This window comes from Citrus clementina, unplaced genomic scaffold, assembly GCF_000493195.1.
Source record: "Citrus clementina cultivar Clemenules unplaced genomic scaffold, Citrus_clementina_v1.0 scaffold_3, whole genome shotgun sequence".
NCBI lineage: Eukaryota > Viridiplantae > Streptophyta > Magnoliopsida > Sapindales > Rutaceae > Citrus > Citrus x clementina.
In genome coordinates this window covers 26,721,690-26,739,322 of record NW_006262339.1, presented here as the reverse complement: position 1 = coordinate 26,739,322, position 17,633 = coordinate 26,721,690, and the positions used below count along the sequence as shown (strand labels likewise).

Here is a 17,633-nt window from a genome sequence, read left to right as displayed (position 1 = left end):
AGACTATAAATTAATTAAAACAATCCTAAATATTATAAAATTCAATCTAATTATCATTTCTTCAATTTCTTACCCTCCATCATTCCCGCCAAGGTGGAGAAAATTCATCCTTAAATTTTGTTTGTTTATAACCCCCAAGACAATCTTTATTTTCCTTAAGATTATCTTTAAAATACAACTTCAATATTGATGAACAAACTTGAACTTTCCAACCTTGGTGACCATATTAATCCATCTTATCCAATAGCATGAGATGAAATCTTCAAGCAATAATCTCTCTAACCATATCTTATCGTACTGATCATATAAATCTTCAGAGCTAATGTTGAGGATAAATGAACTTTTCTCAAAATTTTCCACAGGTTGAAAAATCTCATGCTTCTCATCCTCAAAAATTAGTTCACCAAATATCGGAGTTGACTAAAATCAATGGTTGGATGTTGAGGGGTTATAACAGATATAAATGGCCAACCAATATCCTAAACAAATTCTTCGATTTTCGAGTTTATAGGTGAAATTCTAGTTATGCAACCCAAGAGGAGGGGTGGATTGGTATTCTAAAATTATTCAATTCTAAAACAAAATACTCTGCAAATCTAAAACGAATTTAAAGCAATAATAATTAAATCAATCACAATATAAAAAAGATAAGGGAAGAGAGATTCAAACACGAAGAGTTTTACATGGTTCGGCCAACCTCACCTACGTCCACGCCTCCAAGCTTTCCGGGCTTGAGGATTTCACTAAGCAAGCCTCCAAGGCTTCAAAAGCTTACACTTGACTTCCAAGGTGTCAATGAACCTTTACAACAAGAGATTATCCCCAATTTCTTAACCCAAGTGTATCCCAACACTTACAATCACTCAAAGTAAAAAATACAAATTGTTTTTCTCTCACATAATATTTAAGATTACAAATCAATGCTCAATGTGTGGATAGATGAAGTAAGAATGTGTTTAAAGCTCTATGAAGATTGTGTTCTTGAATATAAGCTCAATGGTAGTGTTGTGATAAACTTTGTTTGAATTTGAATGAGCATATTTACAGTTGGAGTTGAAAAACTAGTCGTTACAGACTATCTGCCGGAAAACGGTTTGCCGTTAACCATTAATGGTTAATCGTTTAGGCTGGTCAAAGTTACTGTTCGGCCAAATTTCAAATAAATGGTTTGCTGTTTAGGCTTACCCTTTCGCCGTTAAATTCTAGAGACCTACAAGATAAACTTAAGCTATCTGTTTACATTAAACGATTAAACATTTTGAACGAAATGACTTTTCTGGAATTTATCGGTTAGCTATTTGACATTAACGGTTCACCGTTTGTTTCCAGTAACCTGCAAAATAAATTAGCCTTATCCGTTTCTGTTAAACGATGCCAGGTGAATACAATCTTCCATTCTGGATTTTATCGGTTAACCGTTTCAATAAACGGTTTGCCGTTTAATTCCAGTAGCCTTCCAAGCATTTTGTGTTTTCTGTTTTTCTTAACCGGTTAGAGCTTAAGCAATTTGTTACTCTCTGGTTTTAATTGGTTAACCGTTTAAAGGAAAACGGTTCAGCGTTTATTTCTAGAATTACAATTTTAGCCAGATATTGCAGAGAATCATTTTCCAATTTGAAATTTAACAGTTATCCAACTTTTATGAATATAATTAGAATGATTATAAGGCTTTTGTTTATTAATGAATAGCTCCAATATTTTAATAAAAAACATTTAAAGTTTGTTATCATTAAAATCAATATTATGAACATATTCATGTTAACATTCTCTCCCTTTTTGATAATGACAAACTTCATTCAATATTTTGCTCCCCCTTAATATTTGCTCCCCTTAAATGTATGGCCAATTTAAAAATATGTCCAATAAATAGATTTTTGCTCAAGGAAACATTTAAAAAAAATTCATTTCAAAAGTGAATTTTTTTCTTATTAATCACTATCTCCCCCTTTATCAATATATAGGAGTATTAACATAATCTCTTCCCCTTTATCATTAAAAAGAAAAAAGAGAAAAGGAAAAATGTAAAGCATAGAGGTGAGAAAGAAATTACCCAGATTAGGCGAGCAAAAATTTTGGCAGAGTTTCCCCTTAAATTAGAACAAATTCGCTAATACAAAATGAGATTAAAACACTTCCAAATATATTAACAAGTATCCATATACCAACAACTCCATCATCCAACACATAATCATCCAACATCTAATCATCCAACATCAAGAACATTACAAAAATAATCCATCATCAAAATCATAGAGAAGTAGCAAAGTATACCAAAATATAAATAGCAACACACAAAAAAACAGAATATAAAATGTATGTACGAATATGAGACTCAGAAACTAAGAAGGTGGTGAAGATGTACTCCCCGGATCATAACCAAAATAACGAAGAAGAGTGTGATGTCCAGCTATAAGCTCAAGCTGTTGATCGATGCTTTGCTGTTGGAAGGTCTGAAAGTCAGAATGGAGCTGCTGCTGGTCGCGCGAGAGAGTGTCTAATCGATCGATAATCAGCTGTTGCCGCTCAGAAAGTCTGCGAATGTCATCAACCAGCTGCTGCAAAGTATTGGAAGCTGGTGGCTGGACTGAAACAGGAGCCTGCTTGGGAGTTGGAGGTGGCTTAAAAGCGAAAGGCTGCACGGGAGCAGGAGGTGGCTCAGAAGCGGAGGGCTGGTCAGTATCCATCGCGCGCTCCTCTATATCAGAATCAGCTTAAGGTTGGGGAACAGAGCAGCGACGAGGAAGTGGAGGATGAGCTCCGAGTCTAAAATCTGGAAGCTGATCAGGAGAATAAACATCGTTGCGCATCCGATCGTCCTCTGGATCAATCAAGGTATCCCGATTTTTGGAGTTTTTAGTCTTGATCCATTGCCCATTCTTTCAAGAAAAACCAATACTAGTCATGGCCTTTGGACCAATCCGTCTGGTCTTCGTATATCCTGCATCTAGAAGAGGCACCTCAAAACGTCGTAGTATCTTAGTAATGATACTGTCATACGTAAGTAAGAGGTGGTTAACCGTGGGAGTACTCAGCGTGTGCCTCACAATAACATAGCCGAGGTTAATGGGTCGTCCTGAAATAAGGCTATCTAATAAGCCAACGTCTAACCTCGTGACCTCATTCGAGTGACCCTTCCTATGTGTAATGATATGCTGTAAAATAGTGTGAAGGATGCAAACTTGAAGAGGTAAGAGTTGAGACCGAAAAGGTAGAGTACAAATGTCATCACTAAAGTCTCGACGCCGACAAATATTACAAACTCCATCATCATGAGTGAAACCAACAAAGGAAAGAGCTTTCCTAGAGGTATAAATTTTATGACCATCACTAGAGATACCTAGAAAGCCATTAAGGTCCTCATCATCAAATTCAATATGTACACCTCCAACCTGAGTAATTATCCTATCTAGGCGGGTTGCGGAAATTTCCATATTTGAATAGAAAACTCGCACTAAGTTAGGATACACTCGGTCATCAAAATCAATAGCGGGTTCCCAAGGTTGAAGCATATTTCTAACACTTCGCACACAATTAAGGTTCTAAAATATTCAGTGTCAACATAGAAAGAATCCAGTACCTTTCTACCATTGAAGCGGTCCTCAAAACGCTTGGCCAGTGGAGGTATGGGGAAATGAATTCTTTCGAATTCAGAGACTGCCCGTGGTGGTATGGGATTCCTTTGAGGCGTATCTTTCCTCCTTCGAGTTCTCCGAGATGACTCAGCCATGGTGAGAAATAAGGAAATTTGAAAAATTTGCAGGAGATGTGAGTGGATGAAAATAAAACGATTATTTGGTTAAGAATGGGTAGATGATATAATTTTGAGACTCAATGTGGTCAAAAAAGGACAAGAATCAGGTAAAAAATAACGAAACCCGACCAGTTGCACTTAGCGTTTTGATTTGGGATTTTTCAATTTCAGGCTCGATTTGAAGATTTGAATCAGTGAAAGTGATCAAATGATGATGGGAAATGATTTTATATGTGTGATTTGGTAAGAAAATCAAGAGAAATGAAGGCTTGAGGATAGAGAAAGCTTCGACTGTGCAACGATGGCTGAAACAGTAAGAGGGTAAGTGAGGGAGAAGAAAAAACCCTTGGAACAGTGTTATACTTCACGAAAACGGCTAACCGTTTATTTAAACGGTTATGGAGTAAGTTCCAGAGAGCAATTAATAGGAAATGGTGAAAGGTTATTCTTTTAACGGTTAAGGAGTAACTTCCAGTGAGCTCTCTGTTTTTAAACGGTTTACCGATTGTATCAAACGGTAAAAGGATAAAAGATAGACATCATATTCTAGTTTTTGGAATTAAACGGTACACCGTTTAGTGAGAAACGGTTATCCGTTTATTTTATTTATGATTTCGCACATTTGACTTAATTTTCAGCCAACAAATAATACATTCCAAGATCATTTAATTGATCCAAAAATGTTTTATAAGCCATTTTAATGCATGATTCATGAACATGTATTCAAACAATCAATTCATATAAACATTCAAGAATTAACAAAGTAAACACATCACTTGAATATCATGCTTAAGCATTTCATAAATATCAAAACATCAAATTATCAATAATCAATTCAATGTACTCAATAACATGTATAGAAAAGTTAATGCGAAAATTTCATCATCCCAAGTTCATGTCGAATTTTCGAAAATTGTTCTTCACCAAAAGATTTGGTAAAAATATTGGCAAGTTGTTTTTCCATAAAAATAAACTCTAATGCAATATCTCCCTGTTGAATATGATCTCTCAAGAAATGATGTCTTATTTCTATATGCTTGGTTCTAGAATGTTGAATGGGATTCTTTGAAAGATTTATAGCACTAGTATTATCACACTTAATAGGAATTTGTTCAAGGTTAATGCCATAGTCTCTAAGTATTTGTTTCATCCAAAGAGCTTGTGCACAACAACGTCCAGTAGCTATATATTCAGCCTCGGTAGTTGAAAGTGCAACAGAATTTTATTTCTTGCTAAATCATGAAATAAGAGAGTGACCTAGAATATGGTAAGTTCCATTAGTGCTTTTCCTATCAATTTTATAACCAGCAAAATCCGCATCCGAATAGCATGTTAAATCTATATGAGTTCCTCTAGGATACCAAAGGCCAAGATCTACAGTTCCACTTAAATAACGAAAAATTCATTTTATAGCAAGTAAATGGGATTCCTTGGGACATGATTGAAATCTTGCACACAAACATACACTAAATATGATATCGGGTCTACTTGCAGTTAAATAAAGTAAAAATCTGATCATACCTCGATACATTTTGATATCCGCTTCTTTGCCTTTTTCATCTTTGTCAAGCTTGGTTGTTGTGCTCATCGAAGTATTTTTGGTCTTTGAGTCATCAATGCCGAATCTCTTGAGTAGATCTTTTACATACTGGACTTGATTTATGAAAATTCATTTCTCATTTTGTTTTATTTATAGCCCGAGGAAGTACTTCAACTCTCCCATCATACTCATTTCAAATTCATTACTCATACAAGATGAAAATTTTTTACACAACAATTCATTAGTTGAACCAAAAATAATATCATCAATATAAATTTGAACAAGTATATTTTTGTTCTTATGCTTCACAAAGAGAGTGGTATCCGTTTTACCCATTGAAAAATCATTATCTAACAAGAAATTTTTAAGCCTATCATACCATGCTTTAGGTGTTTGTTTTAATCCATACAAAGCTTTAAACAACTTATAAACATGGTTTGGAAATTTTTCATTTTCAAAACGAGGGGGTTGTTTTATATATATTTCTTCCATAATATAACCATTTAAGAAAGTACTTTTCACATCTATTTGAAATAAGATGAAATCTTTATGACATGCAAATGCCAACAACATCCTAATTGATTATAGTCTAGCTACGGGTGCAAAAGTTTCATCAAAATCAATTCATTCTTCTTGGTTGTAACCTTGAGCCATTAATCTAGCTTTATTCCTTACAAGCACACCGGATTCATCCATCTTGTTTCTAAATACCTATTTAGTACCTATAACGGATTGATGTTCCAGTTTAGGAACTAATTCTCACACATTGTTTCTCTCAAATTTATTTAACTCCTCTTGCATTGCCATAATTCAAGATTCATCATTTTCTGCATCCGCAAAGGATTTGGGTTCAATTTGAGAAATGAATGCATTATGCTCACAAGTGTTCCTAAGTAATGATCTAGTTGTGACACCTCGTGAGGGATCTCCTAAAATTACATCCTTAAGGTGAGAAGAAACATACCTCCACTCTTTGGGGAGTGATTGAGAAGTACCTTCATTTTGCTCTACATTTGTTTTTTCATGTTGCTCAGCTTGATTCCCATGAGATGCATCCTTTTGGTTATCTTTTGATGACTCTTTTTGTAATTCTTCATCTGCATCATTATCAATAACAACTTTCTCCATAGAGGAGTGGTTAGATTCATCAAATGTAACATGTATAGATTCTTCCACAACTAGAGTTCTTTTGTTATAAACTCTATAAGCTTTGCTTGAGTTTGAATATCCAAGAAAAATACCAACATCAGATTTTGGATCAAATTTGCCAAGATTATCTTTTATGTTCAAAATAAAACATTTGCATCCAAAGATTTTGAAATAACCAATGTTGTGTTTTCTTTCTTTCCAAAACTCATATGGAGTTTTATTAAAATTATGTCTAATCAACACACGATTTAAAACAAAACAAGCGGTGTTGACGGCCTCAGGTCAAAAATACTTAAGCAATGAATTTTCATTCAACATAGTCCTAGCCATTTCTTGAATTGACATATTCTTTCTCTCAACAACTCCATTTTGTTGTGGAGTTCTAGGTGATGAAAATTGATGCTCAATGCCAAATTATTACAACAATTCTCAAATGCATAATTTTTAAATTCTCCACCATGATCACTTCTAATACAAGTAATAGAATACATTCTTTCATTTTGAACATTTTTATAAAAAAATTTAAATGCATCAAAGGCATCATCTTTATTACCTAAGAACAATACCCATGTGTATCTAGAATAATCATCCACAATCACAAGTGCATAATATTTGCCATTTAAATTAGCATACCTTGAAAGTCTAAACAAATCTATGTGAAGAAGTTGAAGTGGTTTTGAAGTGGAAATATGATTTTGGTTTTTAAAAAATGTTTTGATTTGTTTTCCAAATTGAAAAGCTTCACAAATTCTATCCTTTTGAAAATCGATTTTTGGAAGACCTTTGACTAAATCATTTTTCGAAAATTTTGAAATCAAATCCATACTTGCATGTCCTAGTCTTCTATGCCATAACCAACTATCATCATGCAATGCCAAAAAATATTTATCAAGAGTAGATGCACATTCTATGTCGATGATATAAACAATACCACATCTATTTCCAACAAATAAGATCTTGCCATCACACGAATTCTCAATGACACAACTAAATTTATTAAAAACAACTTTATAACCTTTGTCACATAATTGACTAATACTAATCAAGTTGTGTTTCAAGTTCTCAACCAAACATACATTCTCAATTAGAGTTGAGGAAACTTTACCAACATTTCCAATTCCGAGAATTTTTCTTTTTGAGTTGTCTTCAAAAGATACATCTCCACCATTTTCAATTTTGATGAAGCTTGAGAACCATGCATAGTTTCCGGTCATTTGCCTTGAACAACCATTGTCCAAGTACCATTTATTTTTCTTTTTCTTCAAGCCCTGTAGAGAAAATATCAAGTTTTAGGTACCCAAAACTTTTTGGGTCTTGAGAGTTAGTAATGGTTCCTTTTGGAACCCAAATGCATTTCATACCATAATATGCATTTCTTTTTAGTGGACACTTATTTTTCATATGACCATCTTGATTACAAAAATGATATACAACTTGATTGCTACTAGATGTACTCTTCACAAAGTAGTTCTTATAATATTTTTGTTTCAAGTTTGGCTTATAACCAATACCTGCTTTGTTAAATACACATTTTTATGAATTGAGCATGTTATCCAACATCTTTTGCCCATTTGTAAATTTCAAAACAATCTCATTTAACTCATTACTCTTTTTCGTAAGCGTTTCATTTTCATTTTTCAAATCATCTATGTGTGAATCTAAATGCTCATGTGAGGTGCTAGGTTTCTTATTTGATAATGCAATTATATTATGCAATGTTTTGTTCTTTATTTCTGGGCATGTAATTTTTGCATTTAGAGATTCATTTTCATTTTTAAGATATACATTCTTTTTACCAATCTTCATCAACTCATTATGCAATTCTTTAAAAGTATCATACAATTCATCATAGGTAGGATCACTTACCTCATTGAGATCATCATCATTTCCTATTGCCGTAAGCGCTAGGTTTGATACTTATTGCAACTCTTCTTCATCACTTGAATCTTCATCGCTATCATCCCAAGTTGCAACCATGGCTTGCTTCTTGAGTTTGTTGATAAGTGGGTACTCCGATCTTATATGGCCAGGCTTCTTGCATTCATAGCATGCGATTACCTATTTCTTCTCCCTTTGATTCTTGAAGATTTTGAATTTTCTTCGCTCACCAGTTTTCTTGAAAAAATTTTTAAACCTCCTTGCTAGCATGGCTAACTCTCATTATCCGGTTCACTCTCCCCATCACTCTCATATTTTGAAGATTTGAAAGCAATGTTTTTCTTCTTCTCCTCATGCCCTTTCTCTGTTGCCAAATCTTCTTTATATGAAATGTGAGAACCAATTAAATCATCAAGAGGTAAAGTATTTAAATTTTTTACCTTTTTAATAGCAGTTCTTTTAGGTCTCCATTCTTTTGGAAGTGACCGAATGATTTTCTTAACTTTCTCACTATTAGAAAAGGTCTTTCCTAGGGCTCCTAAGGTGTTTACTATGTCCGTAAATCTAGTATACATAGAGTACACATTCTCATTTTGTTCCATTTGGAATAACTCATATTGTTGAGTGTACCTACTAATTTTTAACTCTTTCACTTGATTTGTGCCTTCATAGACAACTTCAAGTTTGTGTTAAATTTCATTGGCACTATTACAACTAGATACTCGATGAAATTCTTTCTTATCAAGTGCATGAAACAAGACATTCATAGTTTTGGAATTTAGAGAAGCTTTTCTCTTTTCCAATTCATTCCATTCCTATTAAGGTTTTGGAATATCTTCCCCGACTTCATTTTTAGTTAAGGGCATAATCTGACCATCACATACAACTTCCCAAATTTCATAATCTAGTGCTTGTAAATAAATTCTCATCCTAGTTTTCCAATATGGGTAGTCGTTTCCGTCAAAGAACGGTGGTCTAGTTGTAAACTGTCCTTCCCTAAAGGTTGAGTCATTTTGGGTTGCCATGGACCTTTTACTCTAGACGGTTAAGTCCTAACAAGGGAACCAACTTGTGATACCAAATGAAATTCTAGTTATGCAACCCAAGAGGGGGGTGAATTGGTATTCTAAAAATTATTCAATTCTAAAACAAAATACCATGCAAATCTAAAATGAATTTAAAGCAATAATAATTAAATCAATCATAATATAAAAAGATAAGGGAAGAGAGATTCAAACACGAAGATTTTTACGTGGTTCGGCCAACCTCACCTACGTCCACGCCTTGAAGCTTTCCGGGCTTGAGCATTTCACTGAACAAGCCTCCAAGGCTTCAAAAGCTTATACTTGATTTCCAAGGTGTCAATGAACCTTTACAACAAGAGATTATCCCCAATCTCTTAACCCAAGTGTATCTCAACACTTACAATCACTCAAAGTAAAAGATTACAAATTTTTTTTCTCTCACACAATATTAAGATTACAAATTAATGCTCAATGTGTAAATAGATGCAGTAAGAATGTGTTTAAAGCTCTATGAAGATTGTGTTCTCGAATATAAGCTCAATGGTAGTGTTGTGATCAACCTTGTTTGAATTGGAATGGGTTTATTTATAATTGGAGCTGAAAAACTAGCCGTTACAGACCGTCTGCCTGAAAACGGTTCGCCGTTAACCGTTAATGGTTAAACATTTAGGCTGGTCAAAGTTACCGTTGGGCCAAATTTTAAATAAACGATTTGCTATTTAGGCTTACCCTTTTGTCGTTAATTTCCAAAGACCTGTAAGATAAACTTCAGCTATCCGTTTACACTAAATGGTTAAAGATTTGCACGAAATAACTTTTCTGGAATTTATCAGTTAGTCGTTTGACATTAACGGTTCACCGTTTATTTCCAGTAACCTGCAAAACAAATTAGCCTTATTCGTTTCTGTTAAACGGTGCCAGGTGAATACAATCTTCCATTCTAGATTTTATTGGTTAACCATTTCAATAAACGGTTTTCCATTTAATTCCAATAGCCTTCCAAGCATTTTGTGTTTTTCATTTTTCTTAACCGATTAGAGCTTAAGCAATTTGTTACTCTCTGGTTTTAATCGGTTAACCATTTAAAGGAAAATGGTTCACCATTTATTTCCAGATCACAGTTTTAGCCAAATATTGCAGAGAATCATTTTTCAATTTAAAATTTAACAGTTATCCAACTTTTATGAATATAATTGGAATGATTATAAGGCTTTTGTTTATTAATGAATAGCTCCAACATTTTAATCAAAAACATTTAAAGTTTGTTATCATCAAAATCAATATTTTGAACATATTCATGTTAACAATAGGCAAACAAACATATTCCTCTTCCAAATTATACATCATGCAAATCTAGTCAAAAACATCATTAGGATTATCGTAATATCTAAGATATCTTTAAACTCAAGAAGACAATATGGACCTTTATCTGTCTTCATCATTTTTTATCCACTCAAATTAAAAATACAACTAATGGTAAAATTGTAAATAACCTAACTTTCAAGGTTTGGTGTTGCTGGCAGTTGATGGCTGTGATTTTGTGTGATAATGGCCAGAATTAATAGAGTTAGTGGTAAAGAACATGATGGTGGTCGTGGATTGGCTAGATTCATGGTGATGGAAGCAGATCGAAGTTGTGAAACTCTTGGGTTTTGAGAGTTTTGTGTGGTGGCTTATGGCAGCCTTACAACAGCGGATAGCTAGGCTTATTGTCACGGGCCGTTCAAATCTCCCGCAACTGGAGTTTAATTTCGTGCACACGAATCCGCTTAGCAAAAGTCCACCTCGAAGTGGAGTGCACTTAGAAGTGGGATACGCTTAGCACACAAGGCGGGATGCACTTAGAAGCGGGATGCGCTCATAAATGGGCCACCAACACAACTAGCCAACCGTGGTGCGCTTACCAAATCACCCAAGCCTGGCCCAAGATCTAAATTTCTCTACAATTTATAAATAGCTAGAAGTTTCTAGGACTCTTCACTTAGACCCCTAGGATATTTATGCAAGTTGCATGCAACTCTCTATACCTAGCACTCCAACACCTATAAATAGGGGTGAGCCCCCTCATTTGCCTACCAACCACACCACACACAAACACTCAAGCACACATACAAGTTCTCTAGGTCTCTTGTAAAGCTCTCATGTAATTTATTCTTTAGTTTGTAATAAAATATATTATTGGCTATATTGCTCTACTTCTCTCTAGCATTGTCCGAAAGCATTCTTGCTTCACTAGGTTGAGAAGTGATTTAGGCTTACTTAGCGACTTGTGTGCTAGAAGTTGTCTAAGTGTCGCATGGGTTTGCTACACAAAACTCTCATCCCATGACATTATGGTCGCCTATTGCTTTGGGATTATGGTGGTGTAGTAAATTGATGGAAAAGCTTGGTGGCTTGGTGGTGGGGACTGGGCAAAAAGATTGCGGGTTTGGGTGTTTTGCAAGGGCTTTGATGGTGGCTTTAGGACGAAGTTGGTTGGGATTTTTTTCTAGTGTGGTTGTTGAGTTTGGTGGTGGTGTTAAACAACGATGAAGGCTAGTGGAGTGATGGCAGTGGTGGCAGTCGGCGGCAACTAGGGTTTAAAAATTTAGGATTTTTTATTTCTCTTTTTTGTGTTTTTTTGTTTTTAGTTTTTTCTAATTTGATATTTTTAATAAAGCTAAACGGAAAAATCAAAAAGCTAAAAAAAGAGAGAAAGGGAAGGTTTTGGTGGTAGATGGGGGGCAGATTTGTAATACCATTTTTTAGCTTTAGTACTAAACTAGTGTAGTGTGGTTGTATAATAAAACGCTCTGCAATGAAACTGACGCAGCGAAAAGATAAGAGCTATATTGTGACAGATAGATAGTGATATTTTTAGTACTCTGTTGATTCTTAAGAATACCATAAAAAGGAAGCAAGCCCAATCCACGTTGATTCTAAGAATACGTGCAAATCTAAGGTGTTTAAATTTTTTTTATTCCACGTAATCTCAACAACAGGTTTAAAACTCAAACTGAGTATATCCCAAAAAACAATCAATAACAAATAATCAAGACCTTTTGTAAATACTACAAAAGACACTTATTTATACTACTTATGATTTATCCTAATTTAACTAGTAAATCTATTTTCCTATGACTTAAATCTAAATTAATAATACAACTTAAATAAGTTATACTTAAAGAATGAAACTCTAAATAGAAAATCAAATGAAGTAGAATACAAGTTGATTAAAATAATTCTGAATGTTGTAAATTTTACTTTAATTAGGATTTCTTCAATTTATTGTTGTGCATCACCTTAGGACACGTCATGATAACAACACCCCTGCTTGATTGGCTTACTTAGCTCTTTAGCCATCCGATCTCTTGAGCTATTTTGTCAAATGGCCAATTAATGCAAACGGCGTGTACTATGTTCCTGTTTCAATTTTTCTTTGGTGATCACCTAAATAGCTTAGCTATTTGACCACGACTAGTTAAATAGGTCTAAGTTGATGTGGATAGCCACCAACTTCCATAAAAAATTAATTAAAAGTCTACTCCTAATTCAAAAAGAAGCCTAACCTTGTTGAATGCTGCTCTACCTTGTTGAAATTTCGTTAATGACTACGTTGATTACAGAAGACAAATGCGTAAGGACGGAGAGCATGCTGATGTTGAAATTAAGCAAATGCGGCATCTTCGAAAAGAAAAAAACATGATCTTTCGGAGCATGCTAATAGTTATGCAACCATGGATGATAAATCTACAAAAAATTATATAAAAGCACACATTATTAGAAGACAAAATATATATAACTACCCGATAAAAAAAGTACACCGCAAGATAAAAAAAAGTCATGCGGAGTGCAATATCAGAAAAACTGTACATGAAGATGTCTGCAATTACCATTGAAATTCATTACGCCAATGGACCACAAAGTAAGGCAACCCGGATCTTTTCTTTTTTTTTTTCAATTAAAGTGAGAGTTTTTATAATTTTCGTAAGTCAATTATTTATAGTATTTGATTCTCTGGTAAGTCAATTATTTATAGAGTTGGCATTTTATGGCAAGTTTAGTTAAATTATAATTTTATTTATTGCATATCTTGTAATAGAGATTAATTTATTAATTTCCTAATTTAGTGAGATTTCAATTTATTAGGAATATTTGATTCATAATTTAATTAGATGTCTAATTTAGCAAGTCAATTTCAATTTATTAGGAATATTTGATTCATAATTTAATTAGATGTCTAATTTAGCAAGTTAATTAATGATAGTATTGGCGTATTAGATTTATTTAGAGCAAAAAGTTGGTTCAAACAAGAAGTTTATTAAATGCAGATAGTTCTTGGGAGACGAGCAAGGTGAAAATATCATATTCATTCCTATTCAGATTCATAAGAATTATAAGAGGAAAAAACTCTTATTTGGAAATAATTTAAGTCTTTTAAAACTTGTTATTTTTTTGAAACCCTAGTGCCTATATAAAGAGAGATATTTCACAATTGAAGGTACGCAATACAAAGAATAAAGTAGAGAAGTGAAATTCGGCCTCCTCCCTAGAGAATCCGGATTTGGCGCATAATTTTGTATTGATTTGTTTTCTTATCTTCTTTTCATCTCTGTAATGGATTTTGGATCATTAGACATTGAAGAATTGAAGAATTGCTATTGATCACTTTGCGAAGTGCCTTGAGGATCGTGGATCAAGAGGGGTAGCAATTATTCAAGAGAAGCAGATTCAGTCTAAGGTTGAGTAAACTGTATTGTGATAAACTGTAAGTGAGAGTCTTAAGTTTGATAAATCCATAAGTTGTAACATCTCAACTCAATTAATTACTTTTTATCTAGACGTAGCCTCGTGGATGTAGGATTCATTAATCCAAACCATGTAAAAATCTCTATGTCATTTAATTTTTACAATTTATTGTGTTTTTGGAAAATTATTATTTTTTATGCGGATGAACAATAGCTGTGAACAATAAACAATAGTAGTAAATAGTAACGGTGAATAGTTTTTTTAAAAATTAATTAAGTTGTTTTAATTGCCTACATGTATTTGTAATAGATCTAAATTCCTTTCATTCTCAAAAATCAAAATTCAATTGTTATGGGTTTGTGAATTTATGGGGCAATTTTTAATAAATTTAACAGGTTATTTTAGAAAACTTAATGGGGTCTAATTAGTAACTCAAATAGTCACCTCTTTAATTTTTTTTTTCTCTAACAGGGCATGAACTCCCGCTCGTCATGAGGTTGATTCACTTGTAGCTCCACCATCTTAACCTCATAAAAGAATAAAGTGAAAGTTGAATATTCTAGTAGATACCTTTAACGGTTGAATCAAAAGAATAATTGTCCCAAAAAATTTGCCAAAGAATAATTGAGGTGGGGCTCATTGATGAGATGGGTCAATCATTTTTGCGACCGAAAAGGCAAGTCCATAAGTATTTAATTTTTGAAAATTAAGGGAAGAAAGAAAAATTCGGTCGAAATTTAAGACTTTCTGAGATTGTCCTAGTTCTATTGCGGCTTCCCGAGATAAACCTTACCAAATTAATTTCGAACTAAAATCTGTCTATTTGTCCACTTCATCAAATTCTAAAGCCTCTATAAAGAAGAAAAGAAATGAAACGAAACGAAATGAGTAGATTTATCTCAATTCTACATTCTCAACACTTAGGAAAAAAACAGAAAAGATGGCAGAATTGTTCATTAAGCAGGCAAAGCTATACACGGTAGCACGACCAAATTATCCAAAAGAATTGTTCAAATTAATTGCCTCTAAAACACCCAAACGCAACCTTGCATGGGACGTCGGCACCGGAAGCGGCCAGGCCGCTGCATCCGTAAGTCTACATTTCACATCTTTCGTTTTTTTTTTTTTTGAATAATACTAAAGTTCCCAATGAATATTTCAGAATTAAGGTCCCAAGTTATAAGACTGTTGAATTACATAACTGTTAAATTTAGGGATGGTAGAAATTTACACAAGGACGGGTCTTGAAAGATTTTCTTCATTTGGGGAGGGTGTAGGAATAATTTTACATCCTATGTTCAAAGATGGGGGAAAATATATAAGGGTATAATTAAATACCTAATATCTTATTAGACGAAGGGACGGGGTTCAATGAAATCCCCATCCTCCATTTCCTCATTTCTATTTATAATTTTAATTTTTTTTAATTTTTAATAAATATATTTAAAATTTAATTTATAGTGGTAAGAATATAAATAACAAATATCATAGTATAAATAACAAATATTATAACAAATGCCATATAATTTCCTTATCACAGTATTTATAGAAAATATAAATAACAGCTAATTTGAACACTTGAAATTTGATGAAGATAATCTTGTTGATGATTTAAACCATGTGATTTTTTAAGTTTGTTCAATTTTGAAACTCTACTTTTGCTTAATAAGGAAATGATTTTAATTACTTTAATTTACTTTGATGTTTTTGTGTTGTAAAACAATTTTATACTTTTACTTTAATACGCTTAAATTAAGTTCGGAAAATAAAAGTATCAGTTATTTGGTGATTCGGTACCCTTGTGAATCCTTGTCTCCTACCCTCAAACAATTTTGAAGGGGAGAGGGACAACATAGAGATATAAGCAAAGTATCGAAGATGAGTATAGAGATATTGATCCCCTTTACTCCTTCTTGCTATCCCCAGTTAAATTACAATTATTTTTATTGGGCAATTAAGTGATGTACTATTTTAAAATTAGTACCTAAATTATTTGAAAATTTAATTGTAATACTAGTAATGAAAAATCTTATCTATCTCCCAATGGCCGAACTAGGTGAAGCCTAGGGTAGCCCAGCTACTTTGAGGATGAAAAAAGTAAAATTACCCCAAAAATGAAGTATGAGTTGAAATCTCACGATACCTATGTAATTTTAATATTTGGCCCTCTCAATTCTGAGTACTTTTGTTATAGCCTACTATAATTTATGATTTCTCACAATTTTATGCTTTCAGCTAGCACAGATCTATCAACACGTCATTGCTACAGATACAAGCCCAAAACAACTAAAATTCGCAATAAAGCTCCCCAACATTCGGTATCAACTTACTCCAACCATGTCCATAACTGAGCTTGGGCAAAATGTGGCAACACAATCAAGTGTAGATCTAGTGACAATTGCTTCAGCACTACATTGGTTTGACTTACCTCAATTTTACAAACAAGTAAAATGGGTACTCAAAAAACCTAGTGGAGTAATAGCTGCATGGACTTACACCATGCCCGAAATCAATGAATCCGTCGGTGCAGTTTTCAAACCATTCAATACCATTGATTGTAATCCATTTTGGGCACCACAACGTAAATTGGTGGACAAAAAGTACATGACCATTGATTTTCCATTTGAGCCTGTTGATGGATATGAGAATACGGGGCCGTTCGATCAGTTTGTTGTAGAAAGGCTGATGGATTTAGATGATTACTTCAAGTTCATAAGGTCATGTTCAGCATATCAGAAGGCTAAAGACAAAGGTGTTGAGCTTTTGACAGAAAATGTGATGGAGAAGTTTAAGGCTGCTTGGAATGAAGATGGCCAGAGTCAAAAGATTGCTCGGTTTCGAGTTTATCTGAGAATTGGAAAAGTAGGAAATTAATTAATAATAATTTATTTAAGCTGAAATTAATATGTCATTAGAGATGAAAGGTTTTCAAACTCTTAATTAATACATATTGTTGAAATTAAAATCTCGTTTAGTCGATTTGTTGGCTAGCAACTAAACCTCAAAGCCAACATTTAAATTTTTATGTGTGAGGGCAGTTTGCCAATCTCTTAAATTCTGGGCGAATCCATGGACTCAAGCAGATTCTCCGCAAATACTTGCAACCACAAAAAGCAATAAGAGGGTGATATAAGTTTTTCTAACGTTAATTTCCAGCACTCAAGTCAATTTTTTGGGTTTACTAAAAAAAAATATAGTTTTCGATTTTTAGTGTAATAGAAAGGGAAAGAAAAAATCTCCATGTAAACAGATAAAAGGTAAAAGGAAGTCTAAAGAGAGAAAAGTTTAACTTATTTTGAATTTCCAGGTCTTTATAGTGGTTAGGAATTCTCTTCTCCTTGGACTCTCAAAGTGAAATGTTTGAAGATAAACATCATCCCTAATTTTTTAGAGGAAATAAGCGGGGTATTTTTGTTGAAGGTTTGTTTGTTAAATATCTGAAGTCTAAAATTTTATTATTATTTTTTTAAATTTACTTGTTTGTTTTCATAACATATGTCTAATATTCAAACATTTACATCTAAATAGAAAATATGAACTTTTGTGACTTTTATCTAAATGA

At 33.4% G+C, this 17,633-nt stretch overlaps 1 protein-coding gene across 1 annotated transcript; it reads left to right on the top strand.

Annotated features, from left to right (window-relative positions):
* The first annotated feature begins 14,977 nt into the window (after nt 1-14,977).
* On the top strand, nt 14,978-16,945 carry LOC18049506 (putative methyltransferase DDB_G0268948). Its single transcript, XM_006442023.2, has 2 exons — nt 14,978-15,161; nt 16,307-16,945. The coding sequence occupies exons 1-2, from the start codon at nt 15,012-15,014 to the stop codon at nt 16,943-16,945; spliced, it is 789 nt and encodes a 262-aa protein (XP_006442086.1). The 5' UTR covers nt 14,978-15,011.
* Nucleotides 16,946-17,633: the final 688 nt, after the last annotated feature.